At 42.6% G+C, this 23,154-nt stretch overlaps 1 protein-coding gene across 1 annotated transcript in view; it reads left to right on the top strand.

Annotated features, from left to right (window-relative positions):
- Positions 1-12,605: 12,605 nt before the first annotated feature.
- Positions 12,606-23,154, top strand: part of LOC126484677 (probable cytochrome P450 6d5) — a 176,753-nt gene continuing 166,204 nt past the window's right edge. Inside the window, exon 1 of the mRNA XM_050108271.1 lies at positions 12,606-12,788. Coding sequence (XP_049964228.1) covers positions 12,606-12,788 — 183 coding nt within the window. The remainder of the gene's footprint in view (positions 12,789-23,154) is intronic.

The following is a 23,154-nucleotide window of genomic DNA, read 5'->3' as shown; positions in this document are numbered from 1 at the left end:
TACTAGGGTAGGACTATGGAACACTAGTATTCCAGATTAGTGAGACGGCCATCTAGAAATTTAGAAACGCAAATAAAATCGGTAATTAAATTTAAGAAGGTAACAACAGCTTAACGTATTAGCTAAACGTCTGTTTAGAAAGTGTATTAATAATTTGTACGTTATGACCAGAATGAGAAACTGAAAACCACCAACCTGCAACAATTATTCATCCTAGTGAATTCGTTAAAACAGCTTCACTCACTGCAACGGCTGCCAACTGCAGTGTGAAAGCAACCCAAAGCAGTCTAGAGCTACTGAACATGGTTTTCAAGCAGCTCTCCAGCGCAGAGCATTTACTACCACTACTTCACATTTGTACCTCTTCTCTCTCTTTTTCTCTCTCCCCCCCCCCCCCCCTCTCTCTTACTAAACCAATGAACTTACCATTTTTTCATAAATATTAAACTCACCATTTTTAACGGCTGTATGGGCAAGTACGAAAACTTATGTACTCTTACTTTGCTCCACACTACAACATATTCAGAGCCGATCAAAATCAAAGTGTGGATAGGCTTACTTGGAAGTGTTATGGGATACAAATGTACCCACCGCGTTACCAATCTTTTGGGAACAACAGACGTTAAGCTGTATAAACTCGTATACGAGGTGCGGCTAGAAAAAAACCGGACTGATGCTGGAAAAAACATTTATTTACAATTATTTACAATTTCATGTTATCTCCTTCAATGTACTCTCCTCCTCGGTCTCTACACCGCTCCATACGAATTTTCCACTGTTCATAGCAATGCTGCAGATCATTTTCGGTAAGTCCATACATTGCTTCCGTCGCTTTTTCTTTTACTGCTTCAACAGTCTCAAATCTAGTTCCTTTCAAAGCTGACTTGACTTTAGGGAAAAGAAAAAAGTCACAGGGGGCCAAATCAGGTGAGTAGGGTGGATGATCTAAGATGGGAATGTTGTGTTTTGCCAAAAACGTCTTCACTGACAACGCACTGTGAGCTGGGGCATTGTCTTGGTGAAGGATCCATGACTTTTTTCTCCACAAATCGTTCCGTTTTCTCCGTACTCGCTCACGTAGGGTAGCCAGGACGCTAATGTAGTAGTGCTGATTTACTGTTTGTCCCTCTGGTACCCAATCAATGTGCACAATCCCTTTGATGTGAAAAAAAAACGATCATCATTGCCTTGAATTTCGATTTTGACATTCGTGCTTTTTTTTGTCGTGGAGAACCAGGAGTTTTCCAATGCATCGATTGGCGTTTAGTTTCGGGATCGTAAGTAAAAAACCATGATTCATCGCAAGTAGTAACATTTTGTAAGAAGGTGGGATCACTTTCAATGTTTTCCAGGATGTCAGAACAAATCATTCTTCGGCGTTCCTTCTGTTCAATTGGGAGACACTTTGGAACCATTTTTGAACACACTTTGTTCATGTTGAAACTTTCATGCAGAATCTGCCTAACACTTTCCTTGTCAACTCCTGTTAACTCAGACACTGCTCTGATTGTTAAACGGCGATCTTGTCGAACAAGTTTACCGATTTTTTCAGTGTTTGCATCAGTTTTTGCTGACAATGGTCTGCCAGTGCGAGTGTCATCACTGGTGTCTTCGCGGCCATCTTTAAATCGTTTAAACCACTCAAACACTCGTATTCGCGATAAACAATCATCGCCGTACACTTGTTGTAACATTACAAACGTTTCACTTGCAGATTTTCCTAGTTTGAAACAAAATTTGATGTTAACACGCTGTTCTTTCTGTACACTCAACATTTTCCGACGCACAGACAAAACGTCAACTACTTAAAACAGACGCCACGGGCAGACTGAGTGCAGGAGGCAGATGAAACTCGAGCAGTAGGCGGAGCGAGAGTCACGTGACAGGCCATGCGACTTTCAGCCTTATTGCATTCGTTTTATTGTTTCACCAGTACTAGTCCGGTTTTTTTCTAGCCACACCTCGTACACAGCCATGAAGGATTCGAAGTGTCCAAGTAATCAGCCACAACGAAATGTAAGTGCTGCGAGTAGAGAAAGAGTTTCTCTCTCATTTTGCTTTTTAATCCAGAGGAAAGCAGCGACGTGAGATCATATGCGAAGTGTCTCACTCCGGGGAAGCAGAACTAAAACGAAGAATCGGATTCCCCGAAGGCCGGACCTTAATTACCCAATACTTCAGAGTATTAATCGGAAACGTATAGATACAAGTTTGCTTTTTCCTTTTTTTATGAGAGTAAATACTTGTTTTGTTCAAACTAAATTTAACTTAAATCCTTTGCATAAAAATACGCTACAAGGACAAATGCAACACCTTCAAGGACTGTGTTCACTGACACCAGAGTATAATATGTGCATACTGAGCAGATGTAGACCCGTTGTCAGGGACATCGGTGATTGGATGGTGGTCGGGAGGCCATTCTGCGCGCTCTCCGAACTGAACAGCAAGCAATAAGTGCGCTGAGTTTACAGGTAAACAGTGCGTGCAACACTCATTCTAGGGTACAACCATGCCCCACCAACAGCTTCAGCCATTTGAACGTCGTCTCATTACGGGTGTGTGAGATCCTGCACGGGCATATCGGCCGAGTGCTGCTAATGTTGGTCACAGTGAATCGATAATCTGTCGTTGTTTTCACATGTGGTCTGTGGAACATTCCCACTCACTTAGACCAGTTTCTGGACATTAACATATTACAGACATACATGAAGATAGACGCATTGTGAAAGCAGTACCGGTCGACCGACATCATCCAAGGACGAAATCCAGACACATGTTGCAACTGCTGTCTCTTGAGCAGCCACTGGGTACCATCTGCTTGCAACAGACACTGGGTACCGTCTGCTTGCTACAGCATTAAGGTCACATGTACCTCTGCCAAGGCTACTACTGACGTGACGACACCGCCAATCACGGCTAATCTGGCGTCGTAAAACAGTTGACTGGGGCTTGGATTGGCGCTCTGTTGTCTTGTGTGATGAGAGTCGCTTCTGCCTACATCCGAGTGATGCACGTGAAGGGTGTGCTGTAAACCTAATAAGCTCTGGCACCATCACGCTAGTCTACAAAGGTGTCGTAAAACAGTTGACTGGGGCATGTGCTGGCGCCTTGTCTTCAGTGATGAGAGTCGGTTTTTTTTCCGTTCTCTTCAAGCCACCTGACGGTGTGTGGCGCAGGGTACCTTGAGTACCTCTATCGGTTCTCCCTTCTATTCCAGTCTCGTATTGTTCGTTGAAAGAAGGATTGTCGGTATGTCTCTGTGTGGGCTCTAATCTCTCTGATTTTATCCTCATGGTCTCTTCGCGAGATATACGTAGGAGGGAGCAATATACTGCTTGACTCCTCAGTGAAGGTATGTTCTCGAAACTTCAACAAAAGCCCGTACCGAGCTACTGAGCGTCTCTCCTGCAGAGTCTTCCACTGGAGTTTATCTATCATCTCCGTAACGCTTTCGCGATTACTAAATGATCCTGTAACGAAGCGCGCTGCTCTCCGTTGGATCTTCTCTATCTCTTTTATCAAACCTATCTGGTTAGGATCCCACACCGGTGAGCAGTATTCAAGCAGTGGGCGAACAAGAGTACTGTAACCCACTTCCTTTGTTTCCGGACTGCATTTCCTTAGGATTCTTCCAATGAATCTCAGTCTGGCATCTGCTTTACCGACGATCAACTTTATATGATCATTCCATTTTAAATCACTCCTAATGCGTACTCCCAGATAATTTATGGAATTAACTGCTTCCATTTGCTGACCTGCTATATTGTAGCTAAATGATAAAGGATCTTTCTTTCTGTTTATTCGCAGCACATTACACTTGTCTACATTGAGATTCAATTGCCATTTCCTGCACCATGCGTCAATTCGTTGCAGATCCTTCTGCATTTCAGTACAATTTTCCATTGTTACAACCGCTCGATATACTACAGCATCATCAGCAAAAAGCCTCAGTGAACTTCCGATGTCATCCACAAGGTCATTTATGTATATTGTGAATAGCAACGGTTCTACGACACTCCCCTGCGGCACACCTGAGATCACTCTTACTTCGGAAGACTTCTCTCCATTGAGAATGACATGCTGCGTTCTGTTATCTAGGAACTCTTCAATCCAATCGCGCAATTGGTCTGATAGTCCATATGCTCTTACTTTGTTCATTAAACGACTGTGGGGAACTGTATCGAACGCCTTGCGGAAGTCAAGAAACACGGCATCTACCTGTGAACCCGTGTCTATGGCCCTTTGAGTCTCGTGGACGAATAGCGCGAGCTGGGTTTCACACGATCGTGTTTTTCGAAACCCATGCTTATTCCTACAGAGTAGGATGTGCATGTGTATGCCGTAAACCTGGTAAGCTTCTGCATCATCAAGTAGGGCTACTCTGGTGTCATAAAACAGTTGACTGGGGCGTGGAATGGCGCTCAGATGGCTTCAGTGGTGAGAGTTAGTTCTCTCTGTGTGCAAGTGATGGACGTGCATGTGTATGTTGTAAACCTGATACGCTGCTTACTCCAGAATGCATTTTCCCACGATACACAGTCCCCATCCCATGTTTTATGGCTTCATGTTGTGGGGGTGCCATCAGTTACGAGTCGACATCACATCTGGTGTTTCTGCGAGGTAAAGTAACCCAGTGCCCGCTACATTGTGCAGGTTTTTAGCCCCGTACTAATCCCATTTCTTCGGTGTCCTTTTCGAGCAAGATAATGCACGTCCACAGGCGGCTGGTGCGATGGAACTCGCTCTTAGAGGTGTACAACAACTCCCCTGTCAGCAAGATCGACAGCCATCTCGCCAAAAGAACACGTATGGAGGATGATGATGTAGGTATGGCGGGTATTGCTATAACTACTCATTTTTTTGTTATATCTGGGTTTTTTCACTCCAGTTTATCATGACAGTGAAAAACACTTATAATAACCAGTTTCTGAAATAACAGATTTTCAGTTTTTTATTACTATTATCTCCAAAAATAAATTTACACAAAATATAGCTTTTACCAAAAACAATTACATGTCAATAGTTAAAATTTCAGTAATGAATTAGTACATTGGCCAATATTCATGGTTCAGTCTGTTCATTAATACTCGTTCTATCATGTGTTGTTCTGTACGTGAACCATTTTCATCATTATCATTCAAAAACCATACCAATCTTTCAGGATCAACAGAACTTCCTGCCACACTTGTTCAAAAACTTTAAAAATAAATTTTTTTAACACCATTGCTATGACAAATTGATATATCGGTTTTATACCCGACTAACTGTAAGAAATAAAAATATCTTTTATAACCGACGCCAAAAAATACCTTACGTACCGGTTATTCATTATTAAAATACCGATATCGGATTTAACCGATCGGTTTTCCTCATCCTTATGATGAAGTAGGAAGTCACTCGTTCATGAAGGCCTGTAAGAACCATTGCTCAATTGAAAAAAAGGAAAGGGTACAACATACTTTGCCAGATGCCATTTGTCACCTTTATGCTTGTTTGGATGCGAGAATACGCTTGCGTTGCCTCCGAAGGGAGATATACTTGTGACATTTGTGTTTCATGTGGTTGGATTTTGTTATCATATTCGCTGCAATGATGACCTACCTGTCACCTCACTTGTCAACCAAGTGATTTTGTTCATGAGGATGCTGCTTTTTACCGGACGTGCAGGTATGTGTAGTGTGTACACGCCAATTTTATTAAAATTATACCTCTTTTGCTCTGTATGGATTTAAATATCGTACACGGACAATAGTCAAAACTGACAGTTGGTAGTAATTTATAAATTATGGGTGGCTTTATGGTTGTGAAAACAGAAGTAAGTATTAAAAAAAGGAACGGTTTTTTTCTTCGCTGACAATACACTAAAGAGCCAAAGAAACTGATACACCTGCCTAATATAGTGTAGGGCCCCCGCGAGCAAGCAGAAATGCCGCAACACAACATGGCATGGACTCGACTAATACCTCAAGTAGTGCTCGACGGAACTGAAACCATGAAGCCTGCAAGGGCCGTCCCCAGATATGCTCAGTAGTGTTCATGTCTGGGGAGTTTGGTGGCCAGCAGAAGTGTTTAAACTCAGAAGAGTGCTCCTAGGGCCACTCTCCAGCCATTCTGGACGTGTGGAGTGACGCAATGTTCTGCTGGAATTGCCCACGTCCGTCGGAATGCACAATGGACATGAATGGAGTCAGGAGATCAAACAGAATGCTCACGTACGTTTCACCTGTCAGAGTCGTATCTAGACATATCAAGGGTCCCATATCACTCCATCTGCACACGCCCCGCAGCATTACAGAGGCTCCACCAGCTTGAACAGTCCCTGCGGACATACAGCGTCCATGGGTTCATGATTTTGTCTCCATACCCGCACACGTCCATCCGCTCGATACAATCTGAAAGGAGACTCGCCCGACCAGGCAATATGTTTCCAGTCATCAACACTCCAATGTCAGTGTCGACGGACCCAGGCGAGGCGTAAAGCTTTATGCAGTCATCAAGGGTACACGAGAGGGACCTTCGGCTCCGAAAGCCCATATCGATGATGTTTCGCTGAATGGTTCGCGCGCTGACACTTGTTAATGGCCCAGCATTGAAATCTACAGCAATTTGCAGAAGGGTTGCACTTCTGTCACGTTGAACGATTCTCTTCAGTCCTCGTTGGTCCCGTTCTTGCAGGATATTTGTCCTGCAGCAGCGATCTCGGAGATTTGATGGTTCAAATGGCTCTGAGCACTATGGGACTTAACATCTGTGGTCAGCAGTCCCCTAGAACTTAGAACTACTTAAACCTAACTAACCTAAGGACATTACACACATCCATGCCCGAGGCAGGATTCGAACCTGCGACCGTAGCAGTCGCGCGGTTCCCGACTGAGCGCCTAGAACCGCTAGGCCACCGCGGCCGGCTCGGAGATTTGATGTTTTACCGGATTCCTGATATTCACACTCGTGAAATGATCGTACGGGAAAATGCCCACTTCATCGCTACCTCGAAACGCTGTGTCCCATCGCTCGTGCGCCGCCTATATCACCACGTTTAAACTCACTTAAATCTTGATAACCTGCCATTGTAGCAGCAGTAACCGATCTAACAACTGCGCCAGACGCTTGTTGTGTTATATAGGCGTTGCGGACCACAGCGCCGTATTCCGCCTTTTTACACATCTCTGTATTTGAATACGCATGCCTATATCAGTTTCTTCGGCGCTTCGGTATAAGATCATGTAAGAATGAAATTTTTTTAACATATTTCATAGACGTGGGAAATACTTATACCAGAAGGTAATATGGAGCTAGGACTGGGTTCAAGAAAGGCGGACTGACAATTTAAAAATTTTATTGGAACTAAATATTCATCAGTGGTTACAAATTATTGAATGATTAGAGTCTTGTTTCTTGGGTACACCTTCTGTGGACTATATGTCCCAGTGGATATTTAGCAAATAATTTTCATTTATACAATTCACGAAAACTTGCTACTAAATAGAACTAAATCTTTGTAAAATTTTAATTTTCTTGAAATAGTTAACCACTAAAAAAACCGTAAGAGCATAATGACCATTGACGCATATAAAGTTTACTTGAAACTGCCTGATTAGGAAAACTGTGAAACCATAATAAATATTTACGCAACACAGTATAACATGCACAATTTTCTACTAACCATGAAAAGGTAATGAAAGAAATTTTTACAATTTTTTCCCCGATTCGCATACCAGGCAACGAAAATACCTCACGTACTGTGGCAGGCATGTAGCATTAACAGCCCTTAAGGATACAATAACTACCAACACTTGACAAGGATTCGAAATTTTCTTTTGACCGCAGCTTGGTTGAGAACCCAGGCGCCACGGTAGGTTCAGACCCTACGGAGACAACAGCCGCGCAGCAGACGGCGGCAGATGACGCCGGACTAGTACTACTGACAATACTCACTGGAGAGCCACTAACGTTACGTTATATCAGACATTTCATCAGGTAATCTGAAAACAACCATAACTAGTTCCTGGACACAGTATCACTAAAGGGAGATACCCACAGAATTCTACCAAGTTGCGAGAAAATTACACAGCCAGAACTAAGAGACTAGTTTCTTCCAAATATTTTTTGAAACAATAACACAGTTGTCACACATTATAATTTACTCAGTCATGTAGGACTAGCATTATGCAGAAGTCTCAGATAACCGTGGACACAAAATGAGCCGAAACATCGCGTGCTAACAGCATGAGCAAAGCAACTAATACCCCTTTTTTTCTGAAATAGAAGAATATCCCTTCAGCATACTTAAATATCAGTTTGTACATACATCTGTATTTGAATGTTTGCCACTGTAATGCGAACCTCTAAAGTCACACATCTTATATCACACAGAAATACCCCAATGCACATTTGTCTGCTCAGGCATGGCGTATGACACATACAAAATGTGTGTGAATTCTTAATGGACCAAACTTCTGAGGTCATCGGTCCCTGGACTTACACTACTTAAAATAACTTAAACTAACTTAAGCTAAGAACAACACACACATCCATGCCCGACGGAGGACTCGAAGCTCCGGCGGGAGGGGCCGTGAAATATACACTGGTGTCCAAAATTAAAGCAACGCCGGCCGCTGTGGCCGAGCAGTTCTAGGCGCTTCAGTCCGGAATTGCGCTGCTGCTACGGTCGTAGGTTCGAATTCTGCCTTGGGCGTGGATGTGTGTGATGTCCTTAGGTTAGTTTTGTTTAAGTAGTTCTAAATCTAGGGGATTGATGACCTCAGATGTTAAATCCAATAGTGTTTAGAGCCATTTTGAATTAAAGCAACAAGCGGAAATTTTGCAAGGTTGCGTTTATTTTGCCACAAAACAGTACAGTCAGGTGATAGTAAAGTAGAAACAATATAAAGAACACAAAATGTAAAAACTGCAACAAGCGTAACGGTAGACGAAAATGTTCTTCGTTTTTTGCAACTTAACGGATTTACGTACACATTCCGACCAGTGGTTAATGCGCTCAGTACGAGGTGTGACTACCTCTGGCAGCAAAACAGGCCTGACAGACGACGGGGCATGCTGTGAATGATGTCACCAATCTCATGTTGAAGCAATAACGCCCTTTATTCCTGGAAAGCTGCTCGCAAGTCTTGGACAGTGGCTGGCGGACGCTGATGTGATGCGACCCGTGTCTATAGTGCAGCGCAGACGTGCTCTAGGGGATTCAAATCGGGAGAGCGAGCAGGTCACGCCATGCGTGCACTATCCTCCGATTCCAAGAAAACACCAGCCATGCGTGCTCTGTGAGGTCGAGCACTATCGTCCAGCAGTACGAAGTCTGGGCCCACGGCACCTCGCAACAATTCCATACGAGGTCCCCAGATATCGTCACGATACCTGACACCAGTTAAACCTCGCCGATCCACCCCCACAATTTCATGAAGAGGTGCTCGAGTGGTCGGCGTAATCCCTGCCCACACCATCAGTGATCATCCTCGATATCGGCCTCTTTCCACTAAGGTTGGGTACCGAAATCGTGTTCCACGTTCCCTCCGCGAATCCGCTGTTCGACTGCCCACGTGACATGTTGACGGCTCCACTATAGACGTTCCCTTGTGTGAACACGCGTTAGAGGTTCACATACAGCAGGTCTCCAGCAGTGAAGGCCAGTCTGCCGAAGCCTTCTGTATACCGTTTTCCTCGATACAATACGTGCAGTGGATGCTGCAGTGTTAGATGCTAGTTGCCGTGGAGTATAAGGCGCTACCGTCGTGGTGTTGCAGCCAAATAACGGTTCTGTCTCTCTGATGTCACTCGCGGTCGGCCCCACCCTGGTCTTCGGGATACACTTTGGATCTCCATAAACTGTCACCACATCCGACAAACAACAGAACGCTTCACATGAAGTCCTCCTCGGGCCACGGATCAGTTTGCGACAGGCCTGCTTCCATTCTTCCCATGGGCCTTGTAATGGTGCTTGAACTACGTAACCATTACGGCACCTCACCTCAACCTCTCGATAGCAGCAATATTCTACTGTGTTTCTGTAAAATAGTTAACATATTTCTGTGACAACATTCAGATTTGATTTCATTAATGTAGACGTACTTTGATACATCGATATGTTTATATTGCAATGATATTACTCTTATGTGTATTCTTTCTTTTGTCACTATGATCTTTACTGTACTTGTAACTCTGATTTTTGGGCGCGTAAGCGGTTATTGGAGAGTCAAGTCTTGGTCGTCATGTTGAAAAGACGCAAATTGTAGTCAGTTTATGAAATGGGAACTTTAACAGTGAGGAAGACATTTTCAAGTATGTTTTATATCGTGAAGCGATGTTGCAACAAAAGTAATAAAAAGAAGTGTAACTTAAACTCGGAGTGCTGATTACTTTTTTACATCATGATTGTCCTAACTTGCAAAAGTTTAATCTTAAAGAATGTTTTATGAAACACGTCTATAAAACTTTTGAATATCGCAGAATAACACCTAGGCCTCTTTGCATCCGAGCTTGGAATCATCACTACCTAGATTTTCGACGATTGAGCCATGAGTTCACAACAAGACCAGCGTGGGAAACACGAAAAGATGAGTGCCTAGTTTATCCATTATTTCAAGACACGACTTTATTAACTGTGCTCTAATGACACCTGCCACATAATATAACTTTGTTGTTGCCCGAAAATGCAATATTTAGCAGCGTGAGCAACACTACAATCATAATTAATTTTTTACCTTTGTTGTAGTAGGGTTTCTAGAGCCTCCACAGCAGAGAGCCTTTAGGCGATTTCTGTGTGTCATAGTGCACCGTCTGTGACTGTGTACTCAGCGATTGTGGGTGTGGGACTACCCGGCAAACACTACCCCGTTTAGTAGGTGCCCTGACGTCATCGTTAGCCCGGTTGTCCGTTGACCAGAATGCCATCTTCCGTGCAGAACACGATCGTACGCACATCTGTTTAGAGTTTGTACGATTATATCGTGAATTAGACAGAGGACGCGGAGATAGTGGTTTGTTGCTTAAACTTTGGACACCAGTGCATATGAACGGCTTATTTCAATAGCGGTACAAGTCCATTACCTCCACTTTTCTCTCTATAATGCTTCTGAAATTAATGATGCAAACAAAAAGAAAGAAAGGTTCATCTCTGGCAAGAAGCCATATGCTTGAATATTTGTGGTATCTCAACTGCAGCTTTTTCAGCGCTCATTTAACTTTAGGACCCTGTATCTGATAATGAACAAAAATGGACTTGTACCACTATTGAAATAAGCCCTTTATATAATCAGAGAGGTTATGGAGAACTGAGAAACGTCTCTAACACATGAATTACAACTGCTCCTAAAAGAGAGAATTGTGTGATTTAACCAAAAACATTAGCAGGTAAAAATTAACAGAATACTGGTTTGTTACCACTGGTATCCACAACAGGCTACGTAACTTGTAGTGTAGGCACGCGTTATGCAGCAGGAATATAGGCGTAGAACACAGTATTAATTCTTTGCTGTCTATTAATCACCCAGCATACTACTGTCGTACAAAATCCATCGTCTCAGGCCGCAATTGCACGTCATCGCCATATGCGTATCCGACCGTGAAGTCTATATGAACACTGATCTCTCCCGAGGTCCATTCAGTGCCTTTAGCCAGAAAAAATTCGCACGTAGTCCGTACTAAGCTTGCTCAGGAGGAACCAGCAGTCTCCATGTGCCAATTCACACTGACTACTATTCTGCGCCTGTAACCACGGTTTCCGGACCAGAATCTACATCTACATCCATACTCTACAAGCCACCTGACGCTGTGTGGCGGAGGGTGTTTTGAGTACCTCTATCGGTTCACCCTTCTGTTCCAGTCTCTTATTGTTCGTCGAAAGAAAGGTTGTCGGTATGCCTCTGTGTGGGCTCTATTCTCTCTGATTTTATCCTCATGGTCTCTTCGCGAGATATACGTAGGAGGGAGCAATATACTGCTTGACTCCTCGGTGAAGGCATGTTCTCGAAACTTCAACAAAAGCCCGTACCGAGCTACTGAGCGTCTCTCCTGCAGAGTCTTCCACTGGAGTTTATCTATCATCTCCGTAACGCTTTCGCGATTACTAAATGATCCTGTAACGAAGCGCGCTACTCTCCGTTGGATCTTCTCTGTCTCTTCTATCAACCCTACCTGGCACGGATCTCATACTGCCGAGCAGAATTAAAGTAGTGGGCGATCAAGCGTACTGTAACCTACTTCCTTCGTTTTCGGATTGCATTTCCTTAGGATTCTTCCAATGAATCTCAGTCTGGCATCAGCTTTACCGACGATTAATTCTGTATGGTCATTCCATTTTAAATCACTCCTAGTGCCTACTCCCAGATAATTTATGGAATTATCTGCAAACGTCAAAGGCGCTATCCATGACAAATGTGCCACACTACGGCACAATACTGAAGTATTAGTTCCGAAGCGTTCGGTCAAGGTGTCGGCGGTTTAAACCCTTTCCACTTTTTTAAGTGTAGGTACATTCGACCCAGGACCAGAGCAGAGGTTTTTCCAGAGACGCGCAAAGTCAAAAAGTTAACAAGCGGCGTGGTAGCTGACGTCTGTATCACGTGCAGTCGCTGGACCGTGACGAAGTAATGCGCTACCCTTTCAAGGTCTGTTCTGCTGGAGGAAAAGGAGGCGGGCAACCGCGTAATGGCCCAGTCGGCGGTTGTACCTGGAGTCGGCTGCGGCAGTGCGAGGCGTGGGGGCGACAGTGGGAGAGCCAAGTTCACAGCGGCCGCTTCCTCCGACTCACTTCAGGGGCGCCGCCGACACAGGTAAGCGTTCCGGCCCTGTACAGCGTGATATTATACTTTCGCGGCTCTCTCTGCTGTGGAATGTCTTACCGTGTGACAGTGGTGCACCAGGTGGCGAGAAAACCGGCCATCTCGTAACGTCATAACATACACTCAGTCGCAAAAGTATTCAGACAACACGTAACGGCGCATAATTTTGCTGTTTGCCGCATGAACAAATACAGAAATTGCACTTTGTAATGTATTTGGGACTCTGGGTACGATGTCGCAACATGAAACACGCGTCAAATTCGAAGAATTGTTGTTGGACATGTGTCTGTTACGTAATATTTCCTGAAAACGGCATGGGAAGGTGCAACAAAAGTATTCGGACCAAGGCGGACAACGTGAGAGAATAGTTCATTCTGAGACTCACAGAGGGTGAAGCGACTGCAGTGTGTCCATTTCCGCGAGACGATAGCGATGATTCGTAAACACGTATCGCGAGCCTGTGCAGGTCGACGATGGGACGCAGAGGGAAGTGTTGTACATTCGAGCAAAGGCAACTTGTCGTTTATCATCACGCGAAGGGGAAAACCTGCAGGGAAATTGCCGCAATAGTGAACATGAAGAAAAGTACAGTTCACGACATTATTAAACGGTTCGAGAAAGAAGACCGATTGGAATCCCGTTGCAGTACAGGACGGCCACGGATATTTTCACAGAGAGATGAACGTGTGATTGTGCGAAAGGTACAACAGAATCCGAAAATATCTGCCACACGAATTGCAAGTGAGGTGGAGGGAGACCTTGGTATAAAAGTTCATCCCGAAACGGTGCGGAGAGTACTACGACGGATCGCAGTACCATGGTCGAGTGGTACGGCGAAAGCCATTCGTAAATGCAGTGAACCAGAAGAAACGTATGCAGTTTGCGAGGGAATACGCCGAATACGATCAGGCATGGTGGAATCGGGTGATATTTTGCGACGAATGTAAATTTACATTATGGCAAAGCGACGGAAAGGCAGACGTGTGGCGAAAGACCGATGAAGAGCTGAATCCCAGGAACCTCAAACCAACAGTAAAGCATGGAGGTGGGAGCATCATGGTGTGGGGGTGCATGTCCGGCAGTGGTGTGAGTGATTTAGTGTTCATTAATGATACGATGAACAAGGAAGCGTATTTGAATATACTGCGAGGACCTTTGAAGCAGAGTGCACGACATCTAGGTATTGCGAACAACTTTCATTTTTATCAGGATAATGATCCCAAGCATACAGCGCATATTGTACAAATGTGGTTGCTCTTCAATTCCCCGAAAGTATTGCATCCCCCTCCCCAATCACCAGACCTTAACCCAGTCGAACATTTGTGGGATAAATTGAAACGGACTCTCCGCGCGGACAACATCTATACGAAGGAGACCTTGAAAGAGAAACTGCGCCAACAATGGGCAAATATAGGCCCAGATTTCACGAAAAAACTCGTGGAAAGTATTCCTAGTAGACTGGAGGAGGTATTGAAAATGAAAGGTGGACCCACAAGGTATTGACATTTTCGTCGTACAACTTATGAACATTTATTGGACAGTGTCCGAATACTTTTGTAGCAGCAGGGTGTGCAGGATGTTTCATTTTTGTTGTTAATTTTTCTGTTATTTATGTTTTGGAAACGAAATAATACAATAATTCCTTTGTAATTAATGTTGTTACGCATATATATTGCTAATAAATATGTTTGGGTTCATAGTGAGTGTTTCTCGAGTACTCATTGTGAAACTTCCCACTGTCCGAATACTTCTGCGACTGAGTGTAAGTAGGAAACAGAGTCGTCAGAGCTTCCACTACAATTTTCATAACCTCCTCGCAATATGCAATACATTTCTCGCGACACACGTGAACGGCACGATGGCGTAATATTTTGGACTTCGAACAAGGTGCGAAAGTAATGTTATTCTGCGTCACAAAGTAGCTGCAAGCCGTGCTACGAACTTGCGTTCGTGACAAACTACGTATCAACCTAGTACACACCGAAACTATCCACAACACTGCCGCAATCCCAACTGTAAAACGCTGACATACACAAGTTCACGTTTTTGTCTTTGTGTACTAATAGCCGCTCATACAGTTGCAGATGCAATGGGGTACACTGAGAAAAACTGCAACAAAAGAACGCGGAAGATATACCGTAAACAGCGGCAACAATCGTGAAACCATGCTGTTGCTTATAGTAAATTAGGTGTTATAAAATTATTCACAGGAAACAATATTTGGAACCAAACAGTACACATATAATAATGTTTTACGATGTATTATAACAATGCTATTTCTGCAAGTCTAAGAGTCAAAGAACCCACAGATGAGGCGAAATTTGTCGCTAAAACTACTTTGCGAATAAATAAATAAATAACACAAGTGTTTTGCATCAAGGCGGACCCACAATCTCATTGTTCTTTTTAATTGTTATTGTAAGCAATTTATGAAACAGTTAATATATTAGGTTGGAGCATCAGTTCGTTGCGTTTTTGTTTTTCGTGTTGATATTCCGGTTGCTATGAGTTTATTTATAGATCGTCATTACTTGCTATTTGACTGCACATATTGTCTTTTTCTCATTTGGATATAGATAGTGGACGATAGAAAATAGAGTGCCAATTGGAGAAATGCGTGGAGTGATACTTCGCCACGAGCATTCCGCCGGCCGGAGTGGCCGTGCGGTTCTACAGTCTGGAACCGAGCGACCGCTACGGCCGCAGGTTCGAATCCTGCCTCGGGCATGGATGTGTGTGATGTCCTTAGGTTAGTTAGGTTTAATTAGTTCTAAGTTCCAGGCGACTGATGACCTCAGAAGTTAAGTCGCATAGTGCTCAGAGCCATTTGAACCTTTTTTTTTTTTTTTTTGAGCATTCCGCTTGACAGATAAAAAACACTATACACTGGCTGGGAAGCTGTTCCGCAACACTTTATTCACTTGGTCTTGCACCCTCAATTCTCCACCTTTTCCACTCTCTGTCGAACAAGCTTCAAGCAACGTACTATTCGGATGAAAATGCGCTCCGAATATGGCGCAACGAGTTCTTTGCCACAATAAAACGTGCTTGCTGCACTTGCGGAATGGTAAAGTTACCCCAGCATTGTCAAACTGTTGTAAATAGTGATGGAGAATATATTATTGATGAGTAAAGTCTCTGTTATGCCTATCACTTGTTTATTAAACTTACTAAAAAACGGTACGAATTTATGCACCAAGCTAATACATTACTGCGTCTGGTGCGTTAATAAAGTATCAAGAAAGCTGAATTATCGCAGAATAAATGCAAACAGAGTAAAATCTCATAATGAAATAAGCTACAACATATTTGTGAAGAACTATTTTCAAACTTATTTCCGTCTTTCCACCTTACTTCCCGATTTATCCTCAATAGCGTATTTTTTTTAAACTTAGATCTAATATTTTTAAAAATATGCTTGTGATCTATGACTTTGCCTCTACGATACTTCTGTGGTTGGATGTCTTACTATGGCGGGCACTTTTCTTGTCACGTCGTTATTTTGCACGCGTGCTGAGGGTTGACACATTCTTACATTTCACTCGGTGTTCCAACACGTGAATGATTATTATCTAATCTAATTATTTCATCTTCAAGAGACATCTGTGTTGAAGACTCTGTTGTTACTGTGTCTAAAGTTGTCACTCTGATGCAGTGAGGATTGTGGTTTCCTCTGTCTATCCAGTTTTATTGCATTTGCTATTTTATCGTCACGGCCGTGTGGCAATACTCTCTTCAGCGGCAGTTGTGGTGCTGTTCTTAAACTGATTGTGCCCGAAGTGTAGCGGCCTACACTTCGTGTCACAGTCTGGGTACACTAACTCTTTCTGCAAAACGTGTTGTTTTGTGCTATCAAAAATATTCAAATGTGTGTGAATTCCTAAGGGTCCAAACTGCTGAGATCATCGGTCCCTGGACTTACACACTACTTAAAGTAACTTATGCTAAGAAGAACACACACCCATGCCCGAGGGAGGACTCAAACCTCCGGCGAGAGGGGCCGCGTAATCCGTGACATGGCGCCTCAAACCGATAACAAGGCCGCCCAGCAGTGTTAGTGACGTCGCACTAAGCGGCCCATAGCCGACGCAGCAGTCCACGGACACCTCCGTACAGACGCGCCTCATCTAACGATCTTCTGTCCGTCATACAGAAAGGAGCGAACTATAATTCGAACCAAAGACCAAATTATATATATTCTTGTAAACAGCATAAAGGTTCATAACGAAATACCGATTACATATACGGGCAGGAATAAGTTTAATCGATTGAGGAACTTTGCCACTATTTTATAATTGTCAGAACACTATTTAGCCTTAAAACTCGCATACAGGTGGTGACAAATGCCAATTGACAGCAGGACTTAACATTTTCAAGCTATTACACTGAAAGTAAATTATCTTAAACACTGTCATACATAGCAAAACCCTCACAACTTTCGTTTACAATAAGGTAACAAGAGTTCGCTTTATCTCATAAAACACATGACTATTGTGAATTTACTCATATGTTCATGGTGACAGCTCTTTTCAAGAATTTTTACAAGTGTATCCCCAGTAATAAAGAATGGAAACAAAAGATAGATATCAAATATTCTCCTTTTAACATAGACATCACTGAACACAAGATTCTGTCTTGCACTGTGATACTAAGGGACTGCTCTTTCCTTTAAGAAAAGCCTGACAATTTGAAGTTCACTCTGCTATTGAAGATACACTTCTTGAAACAATATTAAAAATGTTATGAAAGGTAAGGAAATGAAATACAGCCAAGTGCATTACATGTAAGAATGTGAGCAAAAGGCTGAGGCTCTCTTTACTTACCATTTTCAATCTCTCTACAGCTTACTTCCTTTTCCACGTAGAAATCACCAACTGCAAGTCTCATTATTGCTGTTACAAAGTGCTGTACAAAGTGCTTTTCTATTTAGAAAACCTTACAATTTGACGTTCATTCTGGTACTGAAGATAAAAACTTTTCAGAGGAGTTCTAGAACCTATTCCTGCCCGTATATGTAATCGGTATTCTTTATGAACCTTTATGCTGTTTACAAGAATATACATAATTTGGTCTTTGGTTCGAATTATAGTTCGCTCCTTTCTGTATGACGGACAGATCGTTAGCATCAGGCGCGTCTGTACGGAGGTGTCCGTGGACTGCTGCGTCGGCTATGGGCCGCTTAGTGTGACGTCACTAACACTGCTGGGCGGCCTTGTTATCCCGGGGGTGTCCCCCAAGCCGCGCGGTAGCTCGGCACGGCTTTGTTCTATCCATTAGTCATTTTGTACTCCCGAAAATAAACGTTAATGAAGAAAGACAAACGCTGTGTCAGTAGCATTTTATGTTTATTAGGATTACCGGCTTCACCACTTGCCAAAGACCACCTTCAGATCTTAATCTAATTACTGCGAGTCACAGTTAATCACCAGACCGAAGCTTTAATTTGGGCTTTAGTTGAAGCTTCGTCCTAATAGCGAATTAGGATTCACAGGATTAGATTTGTGTATGAAGGTGACATCTGGCAAGGGTCGAATAAATCTGAATAAACATAAACTGCGTCTCACACGGTGTTTGTTGTTCTTCGTTATTTTACAAGTCACCCTACCCTCAGATGTCATTTCTTCAATCATGAGAAACGTTCATCTTCAGTAAATGTCTGTAGTTTCCGAGAGAATCGTAATTAAGCCGCCCGGTACTGTGATGTTACATACCTCTTGGGGTCCTTAGGAATCCGGAATTATGGCAGATGTGGTATTTTTTTATTGCTGGAATCTTTTGTAAGAACTGTGTTGCGAATTACTGTAATGCGTCGGAAACCGAATTCAACAATGTGGATTATTGGCTGCTTGATGGTTGTAGATGTATACAACAAAAATAAACAGGTGTGATGTGATTGCATGTATCAAACTGTGATTGCGAGTTACCAGTTTGTAGTGGGTTAGTCAATATTCTGCAGGCTGAGCCCTAACTATATCGACAGACTTTGAAACGTGGACCAGCACTGCTTGGTAGGTGTTTTGATGTAAGAAATTCTACGTGACTCCGTGCAGAATAATTCATTCGTTTACTGCCGCATTTATCTTTGCGATTAAATTATACTGGGAATATCGCTTCTGTAGAGATACGACGACGACGATTTTATCGGAACCGAAGTCGAAGTCAGAGATTACGCAATCGTGAAGTCGAAATCAGAGTATGTACTTAATTATCTTTTCTAGATGATAACAGCATTGTTCAACATTGTCAATGTATTTACTCAAATAGCAAAATTATTTTTAAATAACTCTGTACTACCTGTAACGGTAAACTTCTTTGTTTATTTTGCGTACTCTTTTACAACTTCTAGTACCTAGGTGCAGTTAGTGACTGCAGGATCATCGAAAATCTGCGATTTTAATGATCCTGTTGATGACGTCAGAAATAAGCTAGAAATTCTCCAAATCAAAGGGCAGTCAGCAATTTTTTTTACTCAAACGATTCTGTGCATTTCTTATTATCTTACAGGTTTAGAATAATGTTACAATAGTAATGTACAAACAGTTTCAAATATAACATAATTAAATCTGAGAAGGTCGCAACTTGAAAATAATAAGTAGTACCCCAAGTGTAAAAAGACAACGCAAATCCTACACAAGATATTTCATACTTCATAAAATTAAAATAAAAAATATACGTTTACGTATAGAACAATATATGTACGATACACAGGGTGTAAATTTTAAGTTGACAAACAGGAAAAATAAGCTTCACATGAAAAAATGTGTAGAATCCAAAGTTGATTATTTTCTAGGGGGACATGTGCTGGTGCTAAAATTAGCCCGCCACCCCTGCCCTTAGGGGGTGGGGCAGGAGGCAACTTTAAAATTTCTAATGGGAACCCCCATTTTTTATTGTAGAATCAGATTATACATAAAAAACTATGTACATGTTATCTTAAACATTTGTTTTGATTCTTGGTAGTTGGCGCTGTAATTCAAGAAAATCCATGTTCTCATTTTTGCGTGGGAAATGAAAAATTTTGATTCGCTAAAACTAAAACTCTTCCTCTCTCCCCATAGGGTGGGGTATGAGAGAGAGGAATTAGAGTTTTACAAATGTTGAGCCAAATATTAATTTTTTCCGCAGATTCGGACTGGGTCAACATTTGTAAAACTCTCATTTCTCTCTCTCAAACCCCATACTATGGGGAGAGAGGGACAGTTTTAGTTTTCGCGATTCAAAATTTACGAAGTAAAAAAGTATTTTTTACTTATCCGTAACCATTTTCCACGCGAAAATGAGAACATGGATTTTCTTGAATTACAGCGTCAACTACCAACAATCAAAACAAATGTTGAAGACAAAATGTATGTTGTTTTTTATGTAGAATCTGATTCTGCAATTAAAAATGTGGGTTCCTATTTGAAATTTTTATTTGCCTCCCGCCCCACCCCCAGGGGGCTGGGGTGGCGGGCTAATTTTAGCGCCAGCAATGTCCCCCTCGAAAATAATCAACTTCGGATTCTATACGTTTTTTCGTGTGAAGTTTATTTTTCGAGTTATTCTAGTCAACTTAAAATTTACACCCTGTATATTTAGGATATATTTGCCTGACAATGAGAAAGACTTGTTAAATGACCCATCATGACAATAGCCACTGAAGTGCAGAAACATCGGTCAAGTGTAGAACGATATAGAAATATTTCTAGCTGATTTCCGCCAGCTGTATCGTTGGGAATACCATTTCATATACGCGATTGCATATGGTGTTACTGATGCTGTACGTATTACTGTTAATCGAATGTCGAAATGAAAAACAAAGTAGTAGGGGAGGTGGGGTATAGGGGATTTAGAAAAGAAACGACTTTTTAGACAGATCTCCGTGCACCGTTGTAACGTACATTAAGGACCATCAAACTAGTATTTGAAGTTTTTTTAAATATGTGTCACCTTTTCGAGGGTGTTCATTCATAAGTATTAAACTCAGTTTTTCCAAGGGCGTGTTTCACCCTCTTAACGGCCATATAAACGCGTATAAAAATGTGTTTCTCTAATTTTGGTCTACACTACAACACATTCAAAGCCGATCAAAATCCAAGAGTATTGTTAGAGAGCTTTACTTGTAAGAGGTTCGTCGCGTGCGACAGACGGTCCATTAACAGTGGCACACAGTCGTATTTTACGACACTGCAGATGTGCAATGGGAGACGCGGAGATATTTTGAATTTAACCCACGACAAATGGCGCAACTTTCGGTGATCACAAACTGTACACCAGCTCCTCTCCTCCTTTAGGCCACTAAATAGTGACGACGAAAATTTCTGCCATCACGGGGATTCGAATCGCGCATCTCATAGTCTAGCGCGACCTTACAAGCTTGTGTTAGCGGTCCCGTACATGAAGGTGGGTTTACGTAAGCACCCAGTGTGGGTGCATCTACTTATGAAGCGTTGGCGGTGAGATACAACGCAACAGCGCCACAAAGACGATAAGAAGAGCTGTTCCAGCAATCTCACCGTACTGCCTTTGGTCTGTGCTTAGAGGTTTGCAAAAAGCCGCTTTTTTAGTGATGAAGTGTTACGTCTGCGAGTAGCTTTCGAAGGGCCTTGTAGCGCGTAACTCAGAAGTGTCCATGGACCTGTGAGTCACGGGTAAAATGAAGTTGTTGTTGTTGTTGCCCTCAGTCCTGAGACTGGTTTGATGCAGCTCTCCATGCTACTCTATCCTGTGCAAACTTCTTCATCTCCCAGCACTTACTGCAACCTACATCCTTCTGAATCTGCTTAGTGTATTCATCTCTTGGTCTCCCTCTACGATTTTTACCCTCCACGCTGCCCTCCAATGCTAAATTTGTGATCCCTTGATGCCCCAGAACATGTCCTACCAACCGGTCCCTTCTTCTTGTCAAGTTGTACCACAAACTCCTCTTCTCCCCAATTCTGTTCAATACCTCCTCATTAGTTATGTGATCTACCCATCTAATCTTCAGCATTCTTCTGTAACACCACGTTTCGAAAGCTTCTATTTTCTTCTTGTCCAAACTATTTATCGCCCATGTTTCACTTCCATACAAATACTTTCAGAAACGACTTCCTGACACTTAAATCTATACTCGATGTTAACAAATTTCCCTTCTTGAGAAACGCTTTCCTTGCCATTGCCAGTCTACATTTTATATCCTCTCTACTTCGACCATCATCAGTTATTTTGCTGCCGGCCGGTGTGGCCGTGCGGTTAAAGGCGCTTCAGTCTGGAACCGCGTGACCGCTACGGTCGCAGGTTCGAATCCTGCCTCGGGCATGGATGTGTGTGATGTCCTTGGGTTAGTTAGGTTTAATTAGTTCTAAGTTATAGGCGACTGATGACCTCAGCAGTTGAGTCGCATAGTGCTCAGAGCCATTTTTTGAGTTATTTTGCTCCCCAAATAGCAAAACTCCTTTACTACTTTAAGTGTCTCATTTCCTAATCTAATTCCCTCAGCATCACCCGACTTAATTCAACTACATTCCATTATCCTCGTTTTGCTTTTGTTGATGTTCATCTTATATCCACCTTCCAAGACACTGTCCATTCCGTTCAACTGCTCTTCCAAGTCCTTTGCTGTCCCTGACAGGATTACAATGTCATCGGCGAACCTCAACGTTTTTATTTCTTCTCCATGGACTTTAATACCTACTCCGAATTTTTCTTTTGTTTCCTTTACTGCTTGCTCTATATACAGATTGAATAACATTGGAGACAGGCTACAACCCTGTCTCACTCCCTTCCCAACCACTGCTTCCCTTTCATGTCCCTCGACTCTTATAACTGCCATCTGGTTTCTGTACAATTTCGCTCCCTGTATTTTACCCCTGCCACCTTTAGAATTTGAAGGAGAGTATTCCAGTCAACATTGTCAAAAGCTTTCTCTAAGTCCACAAATGCTAGGAATGTAGGTTTGCCTTTCCTTAATCTATTTTCTAAGATAAGTCGTAGGGTCAGTATTGCCTCACGTGTTCCAACATTTCTGCGGAATCCAAATTGATCTTTGCCGAGATCGGCTTCTACCAGTTTTTCCATTCGTCTGTAAAGAATTCGCGTTAGTATTTTGCAGCCGTGACTTATTAAACTGATAGTTCGGTAATTTTCACATCTGTCAACACCTGCTTTCTTTGGGATTGGAATTATTATATTCTTCTTGAAGTCTGAGGGTATTTCGCCTGTCTCATACATCTTGCTCACCAGATGGTAGAGTTTTGTCAGGACTGGCTCCCCCACGACCGTCAGTAGTTCCAGTGGAATGTTGTCTACTCCCGGGGCCTTGTTTCGACTAAGGTCTTTCAGTGCTCTGTCAAACTCTTCACGCAGTATTGTATCTCCCATTTCATCTTCATCTAGA

The sequence above is a fragment of the Schistocerca serialis genome, chromosome 6 (assembly GCF_023864345.2).
Source record: "Schistocerca serialis cubense isolate TAMUIC-IGC-003099 chromosome 6, iqSchSeri2.2, whole genome shotgun sequence".
NCBI lineage: Eukaryota > Metazoa > Arthropoda > Insecta > Orthoptera > Acrididae > Schistocerca > Schistocerca serialis.
The sequence above is the reverse complement of the archived record's forward strand: the minus strand, read 5'-3'. Positions and strand labels throughout refer to the sequence as shown.